Source organism: Perkinsus marinus (assembly GCF_000006405.1).
Source record: "Perkinsus marinus ATCC 50983 genomic scaffold scf_1104296957154, whole genome shotgun sequence".
Lineage (NCBI taxonomy): Eukaryota > Perkinsozoa > Perkinsida > Perkinsidae > Perkinsus > Perkinsus marinus.
In genome coordinates this window covers 84,032-104,686 of record NW_003207237.1, presented here as the reverse complement: position 1 = coordinate 104,686, position 20,655 = coordinate 84,032, and the positions used below count along the sequence as shown (strand labels likewise).

Sequence of the window (20,655 nt, the reverse complement as noted above, 5' to 3'; positions counted from 1 at the left end):
GAGGCACTACCGTTGGACATTTCGGAACTGAACAGCTTGAAGTATCGCGTCGAGGACGTGTCGCATTCGATCACGAAGAAGGTCGTGACGCCAGCATAGGATGGGGTTGTTACTGAGTGCTTTCAGGCGGTTGCTGCCCTGCGCCAATCAGAGCTCATGAGAGAGGTACTGCACTCGGATAAGATGAAGCAACAGCTGCAGGAGAATACTGAGGATGCCAAGGCACTTCGGAAGAGTTTGAGGCAGAACAATGCGAAGGTATAAGGGGGTCTGGGAAGGCGTCACTATCGGTATCATTTTGGTGGAATCAATTTCTTAATGCAGATTTATGAATGTGTTCATTTGGTGATTGTGTCTGCGTGCAGGTTGCTGGGTCGACTATCAAGAAGAGTTTGAAGGACCTCCCTGAGTACCTCGTACCGCAGAGTTTTCTCAACTCTTTAGATGAGGACGGTGATGGGTCCAATCCAGTGAAGTTGGCGGCTCTGGGCAAGGGGAATAGCACAGATGGGAAGAAGGGGAAAGGTAAGCTCTGAGGGGGGAACTGGAGGTGAGATGGTTCCAATAGGTATGAAGCGAAAGTTATCATCCGATCCGTTGAAGACCTTTGAGTCGACCAGGAAACGTCTGTTAACAGGAAGCATGCGAGATCGGATGCTACGGAAGGAGCCTTCTAATGGTGGGTTCGCTTCTAGTTCGTCCCGGTGTGGTATACGTGCGTTATGTGTTTCAGTTGGTGTGAACGTTGAATCGTTGGCGCCTATTTCTGGTCGTAAGCTGTGGAAGATCCGTCATCGCAAGCATGTTGGTGGTCACAGTGACCGTGCTGGTCAACCTAAGGTCAATTCCTTGGCTATGAAGAAGCGCCGGAAGAAGTTCCAACTAGGAGGGAGGAGTTGAATAAAACCAGCATACGCCTATATGCTTTGCTACTCAAACCACGTCAGTTACTTGTTTCATCGTTACCTCTTCGGTTGATGAGGGCGTGTCTAGTTAGTTAATTCGGGCGTGCGCTTTTTTTGTGAGCGGAGCGATGCTTTGTGGCGTGCAGGTTGCGTTAGCTATATCAGAGACCAGTCGATCTTTTTAAGCTGATTACAACGAGAAGGGATATCTGATAGATACCTTGAGAGTATGGAGAATCCTTGCGAAAGTGGTTAAGCTCTGTAGATGCTCAATTTACTGGAGCTCAGTCGTTGTGTCGTATGTCCCTTCCTGTAGTACTATGTGGTGTGAAAACTGTGCGCTATCATGGTTGGAAATCGCGAGAATTACATCGTTGTCAACGATCATTAACAGTAGTGTGATTATCAAATAATGTCGTCATCGTCTGTTCTGGGACAGTCGCCCTGTAAGCTGAGCTCTGATCTTAACTCGCCTTCTGCTACACAGATGAGGAGATCAGCTACAGAGCCGTCAAGCAGACCATCTCCGGCTCATGGCAGCAATAAGGGAAGAGGTCATGGAGAGGGAAACGACAATAAAAAGTTGCGTCCCGTGGACCTTAGCAAACACCTGTTGAAGACTAAGGTAATATCTATGGAAGAACTTGGGAATATGGAAATTGAGTTCCTCTTTGTAGGTATGCAGTCTCTATCTGGAAGGACGTTGTCATTATGGTTCCAAGTGTTTCTTCGCTCACTCCACCTCGGAGTTGCAACAACAACCAAATCTTAAGAAGACGAGTTTGTGCAGACTGTATAGGCAAGGTAGTTGTCATGTCAGCGGCACTGTCGGAGCTACTGAGGCATCTGATTTTAGGTAAGTGCAATAAAGGAGCTGCATGCACCTACGCTCATTCGGCTGCTGAACTGAGGGCTACTGAGAAAACTGTCATGTGCATATGGTGGTTGAGTGGTCACTGTAGTCATGGATCTAAATGCCGGTAAGCACTATGGCTTTCTATAGGGGTGTCTCAACGGTGTTGTTGTTCTCAGCTTTGCTCATGGAGAGGCTGAGTTGAGATCGCCGCCCAAGTCGGACTCAACCGTCTCGTCCGTTGCAGAGAGTAGTCCACGTTCCGAGGTATCGCAGTTTGACAGCCGCATGACGGGAAGTCACAGCTCTAACACCTTGGCGTCATCTCCGTATGGCTTTGAGCACGCCGCCACTTTCAATTGGAGTAAAGCTTCCGACCCTGTTGAAGAGGAACTGTGCGAGACGGACGAGTTTGGGACCTCGCCGGCTAACTTGTTGCCTTCTTCCTTGACTCACGATATCATTGATTCGGATCCTGAGGAAGAGCAGGCTGAACTTGAGAGGAACTTTCCCAGGTCACCCTTTGAGATGGTTCGAGGTGCACCGACGGTTGCCGCATTTCCCTCACCGGCCCCGCCTGGAGAGCTCCCTCAGTGTATTGGTTGCCAGAATACCGTCTCGAATGTTGGTGATGTGTTATGCCAGAGATGTTTGGCTGGTTGCTGTGCTGCTATCACGAGTGGTGATAATAACAGCTTTTTGATCTCTATGTAGATATTTGTCCCTAGGGAGTCTCGCAGATGCACGTCCGAGTTGACGTGTTCACATTCGAGACTCCAACATGGTTTCGATAGTCGTGATTCTCATAAGTTTGTCGATGTTTTGTCCCTACAAGAGCGAACACAGCAATTGCTTTCATTGCTGACTACTGCTGTTGTTTGCTGCACACATGGCTGCTACGGCGACCGGTTACTTACGGGTTTTGACTATGATGCTTAGGTGTCGTCCTGGTCGTCAGGCTATAGTGTGCAACTTCATCTCATCTGGTTATTCCTTTCTACTATGGTGTAGTAGTCTACTATTCTTCTTCCCAGGTTTACTAACGATTAGTTTTCCATTGGTGTATACTTGCTGTATATCATTCGACTTACCCTCAAACGCGGCAGTCTACTGAGTATCCCTCATCGGCTGTGCGTTTCAACCTCGGATCACGTCACATGAGCTCTCCTGTGCTCTCAGTTTTGTCTGTAGACTGTAGGGAGTTTTTGTTGACTTTTTGGTAGTTGAAATAGTAGTAGTCTATGGTAGAAAGTATATGTGTCTGGACTTATGCTTTTTTGTACAAAAGTAGAAGTATTATGGTATGGCCCTGTAGTATGGTGGCCTTTTAGCTCTTTGGTCTTCGCATATCTCATCTCAGCTGCGTCGTTTTGGCACCCATTGTATACCTAGACTTATTCCCTGATACTTCATGGATTTGTGAGCGCAGCTGTGTGGGAAGCAGGCCAGTATGAGAGCTGGGTTTGGAGCCTTTCCCGTAGGGCGAAACATTGATCATCTTGTCATCCGTATATCGTTACCACTTGTTTGTCTATTCTTCTGTGAACCTACTATTTTCTTTGTAACTGTGCATTGATATTGTTGTTATGCTATCCCTTGTGGAGGACGGTGATGGTGTATGCAACGATAAGCGATGCCTTGGCTTGTCACCCCTTATGTTTCCCCTACAATTGTTGTATCTAAATGCTACATCTCACAGTGTTGGCATCATAATAGAGATCAACCAGCTGTGTAGTATTCAGCATGGTCCGCTATCCTCACCTTTGGTGACCAGGCAGTTGTGATGTTTTTCCGGAAGCCGTCCTTCATCACTCATCAGGGTTATTGTCTCTCCTCTTACCACCTCTCGTTGTGCTGTGTCGATGGAAACGTGGTCATATGAGCAGACCTACTCGGCTGTGTGAGGTGGTGCTATGTCAACCTCCTATATGCGTACCTCCACTGCTGGGTATAGTCGGACTTGCCTGGAAACTACACTGTTGTTGTTGTATCTCATTTTGGGACTGCTGGTTCGAAGTCCTCTAAAAACTAATCATCTTACTATGTGGCGAGCTGCTGTCTCGCCACTCCTATACTATGCGATCCCTAGACTTATTGTATGCTATCAGTGGTCTAAAACAACATGCGCCACAAATGGCCAGGCCTATCGCCCCACTGGTAGAAGTAGTTAATCAAGCCCCTTATCCCCTTAGTTCGAATCGAGGAGGCATCAGCAGAAGTTGTCTTTGTGATGGTACAGATGACTTTCTGTGGTAAATGGCCAAGGGCGTATGCCCACATACAGACCCCAAGCCTGTACTTCATGGGCTGTTGGTTCACGATGCTCTCCTACGGTTTCGGTACTATCGTTTTGTCCCGTAGTCTCTCCGTGTGCTGTGTTCAGTGAATTCAATATGCGGTGTCGAGTAGTTTTTTATATTTCGGATGGCCAGCAGAAGATCATGCTCCACCTCGGGCAGTAGCACTACGGAGGTAGATTCGTTTCCATTACTAGCGTCAGTTTACCATTTCAGAGTTCCCCACGTGAGGGTGTAGTGCGGCCTCCCAAGGGATCGAAGAGAAAACGCAACGGGAAGCTCTGCCAGCATCCAGGTAAGAAACTTCGGCATGGCTAAAATGAGTAGCATACTTTATACAATTGCTGTCGGATGAATGCTCAAGTTTTCGAAGTCTGGAGCGGAATTGAATTATAAAAAAGTAACCGATGAAAGATTTTGTCGTCAACTTGGCGAAGCCGAAATGTTGTATAGTGTGGGAAGGGGTCGTGATTTCGCGACTACTCAAGTCTTGCATTTGACCTGTGTTCGACATCAGCCCTGTTTTCGGTTAATTGTGTGATGTTACTCATAGCAACGTACAGATTAGAGTTCGCTGCAGGTGGTTGTACTCGCTTTGCCCAAGGAGCAACGAATCTCTGTATCGGCCACGGTGGGGGCAGGCGGTGCCAGTTCCCAGGTTGCCCTAGGTCGGCAGTAGGCCGCAGTAACAAGTGTGTTACTCACGGTGGAGGACGTCGCTGCGAATTCACTGGTTGTTCGAAGAGTGCCAGAGGTGCGAACGGCTATTCGAGTATCATCACAACTGCTGTTTACATGTTGCCAGGAAGCACCGGTTTCTGCTTTGCTCATGGAGGAGGAGCGAGATGCCGCATTTGCGGCTGTGGACGGGTTGCTCATCGCAGTACTGGTCTATGTGTCAATCACGGAGCGGGTAGAGAATGCGACTATCCTCTGTGCAAGGTGAATTCTCGTGTTTCAATTGAGCGTTGGGGATATCTTTTTCAGAAGCTTGCCCCGTGGCCAAGTATGTATTGTCAATCTCATCAGACTATAGTTGAACCTTCCACGAGGGACGTCGCGGAATCTATTTCGACTGAAGCCACCGAGTGCTGCTTCTATCCATCTTTAGCATTGGAGGATTTCAATGCCATGGACTGTGATAACTTAATTGATTATTTTCCCGCCGGCCCCGACGTTGATGATGACGAGGAGGATTCTCCCATGGAGAGTATCGACGAGGTTAATGGTGACGGACCACTTTTAGACTTTTTAGCGTGCTGTAGTGGGAGAGGAAATATTACCGACCTCGAGAATTCGGTTCTATCATCAACAGTTGAAGAAAGGGTGGTATCGTGTGCTCTCAGCGCGCGCTCCTTAGGAACTCTTGGAGACATACTCGCACGTTTCGATGAATTTTTGGAACACTGACTCGCACGGCATGTTGGTGATGAGGGCTTTGTGAGAACTGATCTACTATGTGTCCTTCTTTTTTTCCTGCCTCTATGGTGCTACAATTTAACTCTAGCTGAAGGCGCGGTTGGTCCAATTGCGGATTGTTGCTTTAGTTCATCAACTATCTGTGACAGAAACCATGAACTGGAAAGATTGTGACCGATTGCTTACGAATGTCTCTCCAGTGGTCACAAGACTCGCTTTTCCGTGACACGCGCGAGGTTGCTTTCGTGTTCAAACTGGTCGGCTGGATGTAGTTGGCATCTACTTCTCATCAGCAGTATTGTGCTGTTGTTTGGTTTTCGTTGCCTCCTATTATTCCCTCTGGCACGGATATATTGGTAAATCTTTAGCACCTCAGACCGCGGCTTTTCCAGTATACCACATACACCAACTGTCTCATAGGGAGTCTGTTTCACGTTGAGCGTGATGGGATTGCGTTGCTCGAGTAGTTTCCGGAATCCAGACTTAACACAACGCGAGTCGTAATGTTCATAGTATTTTGTGAGGGGGTCATCAGCTAAAGAAAACCCGCTTTGTTTTTTTTTCATTGATTTTGTTCAACACTCATATGTCAGCAATTTCCCCTATTATGAAATCTTCCCTTCGTGTGGCCGTTTTACAAACAAAAGTCTTTCCGGAAAAGGCTAGTTCCCTCCGCGGTATGCTTCGTATTTCGGTCGTGCTCTATCTTACGACGTTAGGCGCTCGAGAGACTCTGTTAGCAGCAATTGATATATCCAAGCCAGATCTATGTGTTATTGGAGAGATGTTCACTTGTCCCTATCATCCGAAGTATGAATCAATGTGCATATCTTCTGCATAAAAATACGTTCTTCAAGATACTTTCGACAATACGGCGAACGCCTACCCGACCAGAGTCCTACGCTAGACATGGTCAAAGAAGTTGCCAAAGAGAAAAATGTAATGATGTGACGGCTAGCGACTGGCCCAATCGTCTGTCGAGGCTCTGAAGGATTAGATCTTACGTTGTAGGTGTGGATAATTGGTGGCACTGTGCCCGAACTGGATGATGCTGATAAGGTCTATAACACGGCACTGGTCGTGAATAGTTCGGGAGAGCTGGTGAAAACTTATCGCAAGGTAGAGATCTGATTACGCTGATGTTTTACTCGACTTCTCTGGTAGGCTCATCTTTTCGATATTGATGTTCCTGCGGATGGTGATAAGCCTGGTATTCGTTTTTTCGAGTCCGAAACTCTAAGTCCTGGAAACTCCGGTCCATGCGTATTCGACACTCCATGGGGGCCTTTCGGGTAACAAGTGCATGTGTCAACGCTGGAGATTATATTTCCTTCGTGGTGTAGGCTAGGGATCTGCTACGATGTAAGGTTTCCAGAATACGCAGCTCTGCTTCGAAATATAGCTCCCGATCTGAAGATGCTTATCTACCCAGGAGCGTTCAACATGACGACTGGTCCAGTAAGTCTCCGAGTGGAATGTCGGTGTATGCTGTTCATAGGCCCATTGGAGACTCCTTGGACGGGCACGAGCTCTCGATACACAGTGCTACGTTGTCATGGCATCCCCCTCTCGTAGTGAGAACCCTGAGGATTATCAAGCTTGGGGGCATTCGATGGTAGTCAATCCTTGGGGTGAGGTAATACTAGGACGGCTAATGTAGTATTTGGTCTTATTCTTCCATACAGGTTGTGGACGAGACGGACGAGAAGCATGGCTGGTTCACTGTGGATGTAGACTTGACCATGGTTGATAGAGTCCGGCGGAATATCCCTACGGCCTCTCAGAAAAGGTTCTTAGGAGGGCTCCGAATCAGTGTGGTCAACTTCCTGTTGAACTCAGATACGATCTTTACACGAAAGTACAGCCCGTGGAACAGTCCGATTAGCAGCAGCGAATATTATCCCTGGTATGCTCCTCTCTTTCCACATCGTTCAACTTTTCGTTTCATTTGTTGACCTACAGCGCATTTCGTTGAGTATGCATGTACGCCATGTCGAGACGCCTTCACTCGCCTGGTTGATGAGGTTATCATGGACCCGGAAGATGATCACATTAATAAATTAGTAAATTAACGACGATCTCTAATGGAGATGTAGTGTTTGAACGGAGCGTGGACAAATGCATACCGATAGGACCTCGAGGACTCAAACCATAGGACTTGTTAAACCTCGTGTATGCAATCACTGACATCATCTACTCATAATCGAATAACCAATAAAGTGGCAAGTATGGCCATCAGCACTCCGTAGCTTCCAATCATGAGGGAGTCTCGAGTGATTTCGGATTGAACCCATTGCACTATTGACGCAAGCATTTAGAGGTAACGGCATTGCCGCTGCTTGACAACGAACGGACTTGACCAGTCTATGCAAATGGTAATGGGATACTCTCATGTGGAACTCTGATAAAATACGATGAGATTCTCCCCATACTTAAACTAGTACTACCTCCACTACGTAGGGTAGAGCCGTAGCAGAGCTCATCTTGGCGGCTCCCGCCTCACCTCAACGAGAACTACCTGGGCTGAAGGACCCATCCAGAAGAGTCTTGGCTCGGCCGTTGAGCTCTGCTGCCGAGGGCTTTCCGAGTAAAATGATTATTAAGAAAGGATGCTGCTCTCTAGTGGTACATACCCTCACGGGTGTCCTTTTCCTTCCTCGTGCTTCGACGTTTTACAACCTGGAAGGGAAAATTCAAAACCAGGCACATCAGCAGACATAAATGAACGCTGCATTCTCGTTATCACAAATTCCTTAACACAACACGAATGAGTTGATTATGGTTACCATATATGGTAGATGCATTCCTCAGGCTTTAATAGAGCCTTCTTTCTCATCAGTTTCAGGTGACGGGACTGCTGTCGATGCCCCGCTCGCTGAGAAGCTCCTCACCGTCTTAATGAACTCCGAATCATTCTCGTAAGTAAGCAACTGAGATCGCATTACAGAGAAAACTAACCTCCCATTGAGAATACATTAACACGGTAAGACGCGAGTTGCCCATCCTCCTCGGTGTTCTCATCATCATCGAGACCGATACACTTCACGTTTTTTGAACCCACCTAAGGGAATACAGATCTGTCACTAAATATCGATCACTCTATCACCATATCATATTTTTCCGCATCTACAATCGGTGCATGCAAACATGTACCCACTGATCCAACGCTATAAGCCTACTTCCAAGGTCAGTGAATGGGTTTTGTGATGACGCCACACTCTCCGTTTCTGACACTCTGGAAGGCTGAAAAAAGTACGTCCGTTGGAGACTTCAATTCTGTCTGCAATTTTATACTTTTTCCACACCAGTGGGAATTCCTCCCATAGTTATCCGTCGTACTGATACTATTTTTTGCTTAGAAAGTATCTGCCTCCATAACTTCATCGGGGCACTCCACAGCCCATCGTACATCAGCAGAGGCCTTCTTCCGGCCAGTGGCAGGGTCCTCCACGTTGTCATCTCGTTCAGGCACTTCCTTTTCGCGATTCGCCCTCCCCTCTCAAACTGAACGCATCTCAACCGTGATATCAATATTGCATACAACATGTCACGATTTTCAAGCCGACATGAGAGCCCCGTAATCTCCATTCGGAGTTAATACACTTCTCGTTGTATTTGCAAAATATTGTTTCCGGCTAGCAGACATCAGCACAAAGAGAGAGAACCCCACGCATATCAGAGGGAAGAGGTCATTGGTGAGCGCAGCTCCAGTGAGCCTCCCATCTCCCAGTTCTACCCTTCCCACCAGGACGTTCTCTCGCTCGTTGCGGCTTTGAAACCGCGCGACCTTGCGTCCCATTTGATCAACAATGGCTGAATCCCAGGCCATGTCTGCCTTGACAATAGCAACCCGGCTCTCTACCGCTCTGAAAACGACTTGAGATAGATGATCCCTAACTGCTGACCAATCTTGCGATGGATTGAGTATTAGTCCAGCCCCCTGGAGTATCATGGAGCGAACAGCCTGGGAAAAGTCCACATCGTAGCATATCAGCATCCCAACCTTCCCGGTCCAGGGCCCATTCGAATCTATGAAAGTTGAAGGTACCTCATATGTCGGATATCCAAACCGTAATGAGCTCTTCTCCCCGACTACACCGAGTCGGTTTTGCTTGCCATAGATTCCCAAGATCTTGCCGCCAGGCCCCACCAGCATTGCGATATTACCATTTTCACCAACGAGAGCTCCGATGGACATGAAAATATTCAACTGCCCCGCTACTTGTCCTATTTCCGAACGGATATAATCTTTAGCCTCTGTGAGATTTTGGAAGGGTCCGAGCCACATTTCTGGCCATACCACAAATCTCGCACCTTTATTCATTACAGCGTCTTTGGTAAGCTGCATCTGTCTTTCTAGGGTCCCATTGCAAGTAGCGTCTCTCTCGTACTGCTCTACTGCAGTTTCGTCACATGCAACACCACCCAGTTCTGCACCAGGAGTGATCGTTGCCACTCTGGCTGATGGCCCTGTGGAAGTCCGCAAGATGTAAAACTGAATAATTGACAACAGACTCCATCCTAGCATGCACCACAGCACAAGTGCGACCAGAGGCTTCCGACGCTGTGTGAAAACAAGCTGACCCAGAGCCGCGTTAACTAAGAACACGGTGAACTCCAACGAATAGAAGCCGAACCAGGAAATCGGCTGTATCAGTGAAGGGACGTCATGGAAAGGCGTGCTGAGTGCGAAAAAAGTCCCCAAAAAATAAGATGTGATATATACGATACCAGTCCAGTATGCTGCCCTCCTGATGGGCTTGCCTATAGCGGACTTATCGTCTAATACGTATTCATCGGATACCTCTAGTAGGTCCCAAAGGGCACCCCAGATGAGCCCTGTTACCAAACCAAGGTACAATTCCAGACCAATAGACCAGAAAAAGATGCCCGAGCAAGCAGCGAATGAAATGGAGGATACCAGAATTGCCCCCCGACACTCCTGCGCGGCAATCATCGGACTGAGGCAGACCAGGGCGAGCGGCCAGAGCTCAAGCGGTTGGTCTAGGTCGAACTTGAGCGTGCGTAGGTTATAGAGAACCACTGAGAGGCCAGAGAGGAGGATACATGTCGCAGAGGGACGGGAGGTAATCACCGAATCATCCGAGAGCATTTAAAATGTTAACTGTTCGAGTAACACACTCACGTCCAATTCCGAATTCGAAAAAGGCGAAGCCCCAGATTCAACCCGAATATACCAAATTGACAGAAAGCGACGTATTTCAGGATTGTAAAAATAATCACCATCACTAACGACAAGCAGGCTCTCTTTCTCAGCTGAGACCATATCATATTTTTGTTCAGCATCACTTGAACCCTACCACAACGGTGAGTTCCCATCCAACTGAATCGGTGCGAGACTCCCTGGTAACCCCACCGTTTCTGGGGACTTTTCCAGGTTTCGACCAGTTCAGAGCACGACCCTGGCGTGAACAGTCCCCTCGCTGGGTGGGATTCCTCCCACACGGTGTGGACTAAAGAGACGAGTCCACAGTAGAGGCAATACCATCATCGTCCCAATCGATAACTACCATACCCTGCTGATCATACTCCAACTCCCTTCTCATCGACTTCTGCCCAGGCAATCAAGTCTACCAGCTCATTGTCGTAAGGTGCATATAAGTAATACTTGAGGTAGCCGTCACAACACAACAACTGGTAAGGACGGGAGCTCTTAACGTGATCGTCTAGTAAGTAGCAGAAATAGAGGAGGTAGATGCTGATTTCGAGTCACGGCGTCCCCAACGCAAGTCCAGCAGCGTTCAGGGAAGCACTCAGCAATAATACAAAGTAGAGGAGTTGAACTTCAAGTCGTCAATTGGGGCCTCAGGAACTTGTGCAGATTCTCGAATGACAGCATCTAGATCAACAGTAGCTCGAGACTCATTAGGAAGAGCGTATGCTTCCAGAATGGCTTTATCACATAGTATTCGCTCCTGGTGGTCAGCGAAGCCCAGTAGAGTAGACCGCATCGCCGCAGCGGCTTCGGTCGGCGCTGGTATGTCAATGGTCGTAGTAGGTTGATTTTGATTAGGCGTATTGTACGGTATAGGAGCCGCCAAATCGGATCGCGATACCCCACGAGTACTCAAACCACAAGAATGCTCATGGTTTTGCTTCATAACTCGATCGCCCAACGTAACAAGTCGGGCCTTGCAGCCTTTCGTCCGTGACTTGCAAGTCCAATAGACCCGATCCTTATAAGCTCTCTGCATGTGATACACATTATCGTCCACTATACATACCACCTTGCCTCTCTGGGACGTTCGAAACGTCGCTGTCTTCATCATCTACGACCGTCATCGTCGTGGTGGTCGTTCAGGACAGTGGCATCTTGAGCCATCTTGTTACCTTGAGTTTCCTCAACGGAGACCTATGGTTCATTAGAGTTGGTCATCATTTCCCTTCCTCATAGGAGTTCGTGCTCGAAGGCATGGGTATAGACACGTAGGTCGAGATGGCAGCCAGCCGGTGTTCTACTCCTATTAATACAAAGGGAGGACCTACCTGAGGCACCGACCTTGATAGCTACTATCATTGTAAGACCAATAGCCCAGGCTTACGTCCATCCAACGTAGCCCCTCATTGCTGTCTTATAGTCCTCCTCCTCCCCTTCCTCCTCCCAGATCGTATTCGTTCCTCCGGGCATCCACGTATCTCTGACTGTTAGTTCGAACGGGTAGCTTCGACGGGGCGTCGTCGGTTTCTCCACTTTTTCGCCAGTCGGTTGTGGTTCCCTTCAGGCCTACGTGAAACTGTGTTGATGCCTCCCGTTCTTGTTTGCAGAGCGTTCGGTCCCACTACCCTTCCTATGTATAGCCGCAACACTCTTTACGTGGGGAACATATCCTCGCGTACTACTGAGCGTGATATCACGGAGGAGTTTGGACGATATGGTCGCGTCATAAGATGCTACATCCCTTCGGGAAAGAACATTTGCTTCGTGGAGTACGACGACGAGCGGGATGCAGAGGATGCCTATCGCGGTATGGCCTCAGCTCGCGTTGATGGCAATACATTGAACCTGCAATGGGCTAAGGCCGGTCCCAGGTGAGCTTGCCAACAACTTGGTGGTAGCGGACAATTGGCTGCTAGGGACAGAGTACGGAGATACTACCGCTCCCCCTCGCGTGGATACAGCCGTAGACGTTACGGTCGCTCAAGGAGTCGTAGCTATTCACGTGGTCGTTCTCGTCGGGGAAGAAGCTACCGTTCCCGGTCCCGATCCTATTCGCGGTCCGGCTCACGATCATCTAGATCTCGCTCGAGTTCCTCTGACAGCCGGTAAGTCACGGAGTGTATCGGGATCTCCGACAAGGTCCTGGCGTTCCTTTTCAGATCGGACAGTCGTGATGGGCGTCGTAGTCGCTCGGAGTCTCCCCGGAAGCCTCGCGATCGCTCGTCCACGTCCAAGGCTGAAGACAGAGAGCGGTCCCGTCACGAATCAAGATCAAGGACATCTCGTCGAGGGGAAGGATCTGATGGTCGCTCAAGGAGCCGCAGTGAGAAGGAGCGTACAAGTCGTTCGAGGGACCGCAGCGAGCTTCGTGAGGGAAAATCCAAATCGAGAGAAGCCGACCGGTCGGAGTCTCGTGGTTCCCGGAGCCGTAGCGGACCTCGGGATAGTCGCTCTGGAAGCCGCAGTACCGAGCGCTCCAATGACCGTGTCGAGGAAAAACGTGGAAGTGAGAGCCCTCAGAAAGATGTGGAGAAGCGCGACCGCAGCGGCGAGCCGGTGCCAAGTTCTGACGCTAAGAGCCCCTCGCGGGGTGATTCTCAACGTCGACGAGATCACAGTACACGTAGGAGTTCGAGTCGTAGAGATGGCCATGACCGGAAGAGGAGTGCTTCACGTGATAGGAGTGAGAGCCGTCGGAAGAGTACTCGCAGAGAGGAGAGTGAGAAACCCACAGCAAGTGTAGACCGTAAGGCAGATTAGTTGCTCTACTGCTGTACTAGTACTACAGCACTACGATTGATTCCTACTATATTATCATCTCCTGTCTCCTGCTGACACCAACGCTTTGTGTTGGGACTCTCCTTAACTACAAGGGTTATATCAGTTCCCTCAGTGGGGCATTGGGCACATATATCCCCTACAGTCTCGGTGGTTGGGCTACAGCTTCTATCTCGTCATTTTGCACCTACCGACCCGTTCCTCGCCGTCAACCCGGATATTGTTTATATAGTGCTGAAAGTGTTCGAAGTCTTCCCCGAGGCATTCGACTTGTCTGTTGACCTTTACTGCCAGCCCGTCGCTACATCTGTGTCGGCCACCAAGCAACGCTGCTACCTTGGGTTCACCTTCTTGACCATTCAAACCACAGGAGGGCCTAATGGTAGTGTCTGTTGGGAGATCACCAGTCTTGAGCTCAGGCAGCGTCATCTTGGTGGCTGCTTTCTACATGGTCTTCACGTTAACTGCGCGTAGGGTATTGTGTTGCTTCTGGCGCTCACGTTTCCTTGCCATAGCTCAATTGAGCTCTCTCTTGGTGTATTTGCCGTCAGGAGCGTTTGATTTTTTGGCCAAATGTCGCGTCAATCTGGCTACGATCGTCATATCACAATCTTCAGTCCTGAGGGACGACTATACCAGGTAATAGGCCCTTGCTGGTAGAGGCTTCTGTAGTGCTGTCAGGTTGAGTATGCTTTCAAAGCTGTGAAGACATCTGGGCTCACATGCCTTGCCATGAAGGGCAAGAATACGGTTGTTGCAGTTGGCCAAAAGAAGATCCCGGTCAGCACAAGTGCTTCTCAGAGGTCTCCTCACTTGGTTTCATTTCCCAGGATAAGCTCCAGGATGGCTCCTTCACCAACTCTATATATCGTATTACCTCCAACCTAGGAGTTGTCATAGCCGGCATGCCAGCTGATGCCCGAGCTCTCGTCAATAGGGCTCGTCAGACTGCTTCCGAGTAAGAAGTCGATGAATATATAAGCCGCTCTATTCGCTTGTGCAGGTATGAGGACAAGAACGGTTGCGAGATCCCTTGCCACTATCTGGCTAAGAAGATCGCCAACTTAGCTCAGGTCTACACTCAGCATGCATATATGCGTCCATATGGTGTTAGTAAGCGAGGCATTGAACTTCTTAGCAACAGATATGAGTTGTTCTTCCTTCCTAGTTGCTCTGTTCTTCGGAATTGACGATGAATTCGGTCCTCAACTCTTGAAGGTAGATCCTGCTGGTCACTATGTGGGCTGTAAGGCTGCTGCAGCCGGTACAAAGGAGCAGGTGATATCCGTATGCATGTACCATTTTATTTCTATTCTTGTCTTTTATAGGAAGCTACGAATGCGTTGGAGAAAATAGTGCGCAAGAGAATGGACACTGGCGTGCCCGAGGGCTCAGATGAGACTGAGACCGTTGAAGAGGCCATAGCCGCCTTACAGACAGTACTATATGATGAATGTGTTGCCTGTCCCTCCTCAGAAACATGTTGCTACAGGTTTTGTCCATGGATTTCAAGCCCAGTGATATCGAGGTCTGCGTCATGAGTACTCAAAACACTAGATTTAGGTGGTTATTCTTCTACGTCGGTATTCGCTATATGTACTCGGATTTTCAGGAAACTCACCCCATCGGAAATCGATGAGCATCTGAACGCGATAGCTGAGAAGGATTAGGAGTGATTGATGTGATCGTTGCTCATTTATACTACGGAAGTGTTTCGAAGTTTTACGATGCGTTGCGTTGACATTTAACAACGTATTTAACATTACATCAGTAGGTTTCAAGCCGAGGCAGCGAAGAATAGCAATTTATCCGAATGAGCGTTGGATTTTCATAAACGTAGTACCTCCTTTGTGGGCATGACATTTTTTTCAACGAAAGGCCTCAACAACATTTAGTTGGCATTTTTCTTCATTTCTGCTGGTTCCCTCAAGTTGCCGAGTCCCCCACCGCAATCTATTGTTCCATTCGTCGACACAACTCAACTTATCAATGAAACACACACATTGCAACCAATGGCTATCTGCTCTTCAGGCTAGGTCAGGAGTGCAGGGAACTCATTTATTCTGTTTCAAGAACAGCTTCTGCTTCGAAAGCTTGGCCTCTGTTTCTCCGTCGTATCTCATCAGCTTCATTTTGACACTTTGCATACCGTCTTCTGAGATCTTTAAACTGCTTCTTTGAGGCTGCGAATCTATCATAGCCGGCACGCTTGAGCCATCCCGAGGAAGGGCCATATCCAATCTGTGGTTCAAGAACGATTAAAAAAACTTCCAAAAAGGAAACTTACCTTCGTATAACCCCAATCGGCATACCCGTTCTGGTATTTGCCGAGTAGCGTGAACGTAAGATCAAACCATTTACTGGTCAAATGGCTGCAGAATTCAGGCATAGCAGCTTCGATCTCTGAAGGACGGGAAATAACAAAGCCAAAGCCACGGTGACACGCCAGGGATTTACCTTCATCAGTTTTCGTTGCGAGCATCATGTCTATTTCGGTTTCCGCTGCTACTTGAGCCTTGCGAACATCCTCGATCATATAACGATACTTCAAATCCATCACGTTCGACACGGAGAGCACACCCCACCAAAGGGAGCTGCGATTGAACTCACCCTGCCAGGCATATTCAAGAGCGGGGATCGACGTCTGATCGACAAGCAGATGGTGTGAACTTTGCTAACTACAACCTACCACTGATTGTTGAGGCTTTACTACGATGGGGATATACACACTAGCATGAGGGGTACCTGAGAACTTGCCCGAATTTTCCCACACAAGCCTTACAGGAATCATCTACCCGGGGCGAAGTAAATGATATTAGCCTTGTCCTTGTAGGCTACAGCGAAGTACGAATACTGCGTTCGGTACAGCGATATAGCACGTTCCCATGCACCATGCTTGAAGCTCTTCTCAGCTTCAGCGCCATCATATCTGAGAGCAACAGCATAGCTGAAGATGCTGACGTTCATGCTACCTACCTAGTGGGTGTGTTGAAGGGTCCACCAGCAACGACGTGATCAGTGAGATCATACGGAGTCCCTTCGTAATGATCCCGATACAAGCGTTTGAGGAAATCGACAGTAACAGGTTCATCAGGCTTAACAGAGAAAGGGTAGGTGGCATGGTCCCAATCGACACCGAGCTTAGGGTCAAGATTCAGAGAGGGTGCGAACAGTGAAAGACCTCTCCACAAGCGACGTCCAGCATAATAAGGATGATCATACCTAACGAGTACAACATGGTTCGATACCGTGAGCAGCAACTCGACTTACTCGCTCACACTGTAAACATTGACGAAGTCGAGCTTGCCAACACCATCCCACCAGCCGAGCCTGAGAATTAGGGATTGAGGGCGTCAACCACGTAAAAAACAATGTTTTCATGGCTACAGTGTATTTGCAACACCCTTTTACTATTACCTTCTCGCCACATCGAATATGTTCTTAGAGAAAAGGAAGTTTTCAGAATCATCAGGGTCAATCTCTCGAATGACAAATACATTAGGGACCATGGTCGCATGGCCCTTGGGGACCTTCTGGGCCACCCAAACCGCACCATTTCCAGTATCATCAGCCACGATATGGAAAACCCAAGCTTCACTCTTATCAGCGATGGTCAAGGCTTCTCCCGCTTCCACGATACTTGTCGTACCATAAAACCCGTACTTCTCTGCTAGACCACCCATGGTCTCAATAGCACACCTCGCGGTTGCACAGCGCTCCATTGCTATGTCCGACAGTTCCCCCACCCAAAGAAGCGCTCCTGAAGTGTCGTACTCATCCTCTGAAAAAATAAATAAATCACAAATTATGTGCTGCTTATCAGAACAATACTCCTTGGTTCAGCGGCCAGACGTCCACTACAGCTACTTTCACCCATGGACAAACCAGCCTCATTCATAACACCATAGGCGGCATCCCAGTAGCCATAGGTGGTTCCCTCAGGCATGTCGATGTAACCAATAGGGACACTCTCCTTCTGCTCAGGTGATGTAGGTGCATAACTCGGCGCACGGGAGGCATCAACGATCCTTGGATAATCATCGACTTGCTTGAAAACGGCCCTCTTGCCACCTGGGCCGTAGGTCTTCGGAGGGACGTACCTGAATTGTGAGGTATTGCATAAGACCCCGACAGAATAGTACTTACACCATCCTGAAGTCAATTGGACTTCCATCAGCACTCGTTCCAGAAATGCATCCCCCATCTATGGTCGCAGCACAATCTACCGCGAGGGCGGTACAATGATCGTGATCTGGTCGTACTCGATCTCTGCTAGCACTCTGAGAAAAAAAATCAGATAAGACTTTGCCAAGAATTGATATGATAAATACTACTCAATAGATACTCCCATACTCACCTGAGGGGTGGATCCCAGAGCTATACCGAGGCCACTCAGCAATAACAAAGATGAATAACGCATTAACAATGACAAGAGATACTGTCAGGAAGCAAAATACAAACAGTCACGATGGCACAGAGTAGAAACTCCATAGGGCATATGCAATCCCACAGAAAACACACTCTAGTGTAGGCAGCGAGGACTTGTCCACATGAATAACCCAACTGCTAGAGGATCTCCAACACAACATCGATGGAGTTAGATCGGAGAGAAAAGTAGCGATCTGTGTGGAAACGTAAAAACTGGGCGACCGAAAAGATATGGAAAAGTGAAAAAGTAGCGCGGAAACCACCTTCGAACAGGAACGAACTTATGCGTTTCTACGCCGAATGACATCAGCTTCGCTTTGACTTTTCATAAAGCGCTCCTTCTGCTCATCGAACTGCTTCTTGGTTGCATCGAACTTGTCAAAACCAACAGTCTTGAGCCACTCAGTAGTGGGTCCATAGCCCAGCTGAACACATTATGTCACAAGACGCATTCCCTATCACAAACGCACCTTAGAGTAACCCCAGTCGGCGTAGCCGTTCTGATACTTCCCCAGAAGGGTGTAGTGCAATTTGAACCAACGACGAGTCAAACTATCACACAACTCCGGGGTCTGTTTTTCGATCTCTGAAAAAACAAATATTTGTCTAAGTCCATTTCCACTGTACTCACCATCCAAAGACTTGGTCTTCATCATAGCGTCTATTTCATCCTCTACCTCCTTCTGCGCCTCTCGAACGTCCTTGATCATATAGCACCACTTCACATCCATCGTGTTAGAGACACTCAAAACGGCCCACCACAGGGACTTCTCGTTGAACTCGCCCTGCCAAGCATTCTCCAATGCAGGAATGGACCTCTGAAGTACAACATCGAATCAGCGACTAGGAGTTGGCTTCATAACATACCACAGTAGGGTTCGGCTTCACCACGATGGGCACATATACACTGCCGTGTGGAGCACCTGCTCATCCCTGGGTACAAACGACGATAGATAATAGCACACTCACCAATAGCAAAATGAAGGACTCCAGGCTGGCCCTTACGAGCCACGGCAATGTACGCGTATTGTGTGCGGAAGAGGGAGATCGCTCTCTCCCAAGCACCATATTCCATCGAGTCCTCAGCCTCTGCTTCAGCATACCTGTAATGGAGATGGTCCGGACCGAGAACAAGCTTGAAGCCAGGCTACCTGTTGGGCGTCCTGAACGCCCCTCCAGCCGTCACGTGGTTGGTCAGGTCGTACTGAGTGCCCTCCATATGATCTCGATACAAGCTCTTCATCTTCTCTAGCGTGATCGGCTCGTCGGGCTTCACCGAGAAAGGGTATGTTGGTCGTTCAAGTTCAACACCAAGTTTCGGGTCGAAGTTCTGCGAAGGTGCCCACAGAGAGAACGCCCTCCATAAACGGCGACCAGCATAATAGGGATGATTATACCTGGTAGACACAGCTCAAGGCTGCACAAGTATTTCCAAGTATAGCTTACTCGCCGACGCTATATGTTCTGGTGAAATCCAATAAACCAGCGCCATCCCACCATCCTAATCTGAGATGAAACACCGAATGTGAGTAGACAATGACGAGGGGCGAGGCGGCCTACCTCTTGGCTACATCGAAGATGTTCTTCGAAAACATGAAGTTATCCCTGTCATCAGGATCAATATCACGGATAATGAAAACATTAGGAACGATTGTGGCATGGCCCTTAGGGACCTTCTGAGCTGCCCAAACCGCTCCACTGCCAGTGTCATCAGAGAGGATATGGAAGACCCAGGCCTCATCACCATCAGCGACCGTCAAGGCCTCCCCTGCTTCTTCGACCTCAGTGGTGCCATAGAAGCCATGCTCCTCTGCAAGCCGACCCATGGTCTCAATCGCACCTCGAGCAGTGGAGCAAAGCTCAAGGGCAACACTTGCTAGCTCGCCGACCCAGAACAAGGCACCATGAGGATTCTCATCTACAAACAAGCAAGGGGCGATCCATTCCGTTATACTAGCCCAGAGAACTCACCAACTGGGACAGTAGCTAAGCGACCACTACAACTACTCTCGCCCATGCACAGCCCAGCCTCGTTCATAAGCCCATAAGCAGCTTCCCAATATCCATAGGTAGTAGTGCCCTCCGGCATATCAACATACCCGATAGGTACACTTAGTTTTTGTTCAGGTCCGGTCGGAGCGTAGCTCGGTGCACGCTCAGCATCCACGATACGTGGATAAGCTTGGAATTGCTTGTACACGGCCCGCTTGCCGTTAGGACCATAAGTTCGTGGGGGAATGTACCTAGCAGCAGAGACAGTCACTCGACCCCTTTCTCTGCATTCTTATTTGCATACACTAAGCGAAAATCTATAGGAGTTCCATCGGCACTTGTAGCCGCAATACAGCCACCATCAGCCGTAGCCATGCCGTCAACAGCAGTAGCTGTACAATGACCACGCTGTAGGAACTTATCAGATGTGCTCATCATTAGAAGGAGTACCAAGAAAGAACAACTCAGAGACGATTCAGTCTGTCAACTATGCCATTATCATCAACTGTATGATTTCCTTATGAGAATTGTGATTCACGATCCTCATGGGGGCATCATATATAAATCACATAGAAACTGCCGCCAGCTACACCCCCCGACCATACTGATCCCAATGCCTACACTAAGCGGATATCTACTGGAGTGCCGTCCGCACTAGACGCAGCCATACAGCCCCCATCTGCTGTAGCTCCACAATCAACGGCAACAGCGGTACAATTACCACATTGCAAAAACTCGGAGCAGTTAGACATTAGAGGGCGTAAAAATGCTTAGTAAACTACACAAGTCACGTCAACTAGCGTA

General features: G+C 48.6%; 9 protein-coding genes across 9 annotated transcripts in view; 6 read left to right on the top strand and 3 right to left on the bottom strand.

Annotated features, from left to right (window-relative positions):
* Pmar_PMAR002197 (ATP-dependent RNA helicase HAS1, putative) overlaps positions 1–900 on the top strand; it is a gene marked incomplete at both ends in the record, with an annotated part of 2,473 nt that extends 1,573 nt beyond the window's left edge. Inside the window, 5 exons of the mRNA XM_002774966.1 lie at positions 1–41; positions 127–258; positions 366–525; positions 569–679; positions 734–900. The exon at positions 1–41 is cut by the window's left edge and continues 4 nt beyond it. Coding sequence (XP_002775012.1) covers positions 1–41; positions 127–258; positions 366–525; positions 569–679; positions 734–900 — 611 coding nt within the window. The remainder of the gene's footprint in view (positions 42–126; positions 259–365; positions 526–568; positions 680–733) is intronic.
* A 397-nt stretch (positions 901–1,297) lies between these two features.
* Positions 1,298–2,705, top strand: Pmar_PMAR002196 (conserved hypothetical protein). The gene is made up of 4 exons (XM_002774965.1): positions 1,298–1,530; positions 1,583–1,709; positions 1,762–1,885; positions 1,938–2,705. Exons 1-4 carry the CDS (start codon positions 1,318–1,320, stop codon positions 2,470–2,472), a joined length of 999 nt encoding a protein of 332 aa, XP_002775011.1. The 5' UTR covers positions 1,298–1,317; the 3' UTR covers positions 2,473–2,705.
* Positions 2,706–4,173: 1,468 nt separating this feature from the next.
* Pmar_PMAR002195 (hypothetical protein) lies at positions 4,174–5,913 on the top strand. The gene is made up of 5 exons (XM_002774964.1): positions 4,174–4,230; positions 4,272–4,350; positions 4,636–4,809; positions 4,861–4,997; positions 5,043–5,913. Exons 1-5 carry the CDS (start codon positions 4,183–4,185, stop codon positions 5,463–5,465), a joined length of 861 nt encoding a protein of 286 aa, XP_002775010.1. The 5' UTR covers positions 4,174–4,182; the 3' UTR covers positions 5,466–5,913.
* Positions 5,914–6,060: 147 nt separating this feature from the next.
* Positions 6,061–7,427, top strand: Pmar_PMAR002194 (conserved hypothetical protein; the record flags this gene model as incomplete). The annotated part of the gene is made up of 9 exons (XM_002774963.1): positions 6,061–6,151; positions 6,194–6,284; positions 6,332–6,413; positions 6,486–6,593; positions 6,639–6,766; positions 6,818–6,932; positions 6,973–7,110; positions 7,160–7,263; positions 7,314–7,427. 9 exons carry the CDS (start codon positions 6,061–6,063, stop codon positions 7,357–7,359), a joined length of 903 nt encoding a protein of 300 aa, XP_002775009.1. The 3' UTR covers positions 7,360–7,427.
* Positions 7,428–8,427: 1,000 nt separating this feature from the next.
* Positions 8,428–10,588, bottom strand: Pmar_PMAR002193 (Apolipoprotein N-acyltransferase, putative; the record flags this gene model as incomplete). The annotated part of the gene is made up of 4 exons (XM_002774962.1): positions 9,220–10,588; positions 8,884–8,978; positions 8,654–8,717; positions 8,428–8,535 (listed from the first exon to the last, which is right to left on the bottom strand). Exons 1-4 carry the CDS (start codon positions 10,585–10,587, stop codon positions 8,428–8,430), a joined length of 1,635 nt encoding a protein of 544 aa, XP_002775008.1. The 5' UTR covers position 10,588.
* A 660-nt stretch (positions 10,589–11,248) lies between these two features.
* Pmar_PMAR002192 (hypothetical protein) lies at positions 11,249–11,689 on the bottom strand (the record flags this gene model as incomplete). Its single annotated transcript, XM_002774961.1, has 1 exon — positions 11,249–11,689. The coding sequence occupies one exon, from the start codon at positions 11,687–11,689 to the stop codon at positions 11,249–11,251; it is 441 nt and encodes a 146-aa protein (XP_002775007.1).
* A 596-nt stretch (positions 11,690–12,285) lies between these two features.
* On the top strand, positions 12,286–13,905 carry Pmar_PMAR002191 (arginine/serine-rich splicing factor, putative; the record flags this gene model as incomplete). The annotated part of the gene is made up of 4 exons (XM_002774960.1): positions 12,286–12,460; positions 12,570–12,758; positions 12,813–12,976; positions 13,597–13,905. 4 exons carry the CDS (start codon positions 12,286–12,288, stop codon positions 13,903–13,905), a joined length of 837 nt encoding a protein of 278 aa, XP_002775006.1.
* A 99-nt stretch (positions 13,906–14,004) lies between these two features.
* Pmar_PMAR002190 (proteasome subunit alpha1, putative) lies at positions 14,005–15,101 on the top strand (the record flags this gene model as incomplete). The annotated part of the gene is made up of 8 exons (XM_002774959.1): positions 14,005–14,070; positions 14,113–14,211; positions 14,262–14,389; positions 14,435–14,544; positions 14,600–14,709; positions 14,760–14,870; positions 14,924–14,994; positions 15,044–15,101. 8 exons carry the CDS (start codon positions 14,005–14,007, stop codon positions 15,099–15,101), a joined length of 753 nt encoding a protein of 250 aa, XP_002775005.1.
* A 347-nt stretch (positions 15,102–15,448) lies between these two features.
* Pmar_PMAR002189 (hypothetical protein) lies at positions 15,449–20,289 on the bottom strand (the record flags this gene model as incomplete). The annotated part of the gene is made up of 20 exons (XM_002774958.1): positions 15,449–15,672; positions 15,719–15,834; positions 15,889–16,075; positions 16,121–16,176; positions 16,227–16,360; positions 16,408–16,653; positions 16,702–16,761; positions 16,849–17,212; positions 17,299–17,531; positions 17,578–17,711; positions 18,165–18,284; positions 18,330–18,445; positions 18,491–18,677; positions 18,727–18,782; positions 18,829–18,962; positions 19,011–19,256; positions 19,306–19,365; positions 19,420–19,777; positions 19,831–20,102; positions 20,156–20,289. 20 exons carry the CDS (start codon positions 20,287–20,289, stop codon positions 15,490–15,492), a joined length of 3,396 nt encoding a protein of 1,131 aa, XP_002775004.1. The 3' UTR covers positions 15,449–15,489.
* Positions 20,290–20,655: the final 366 nt, after the last annotated feature.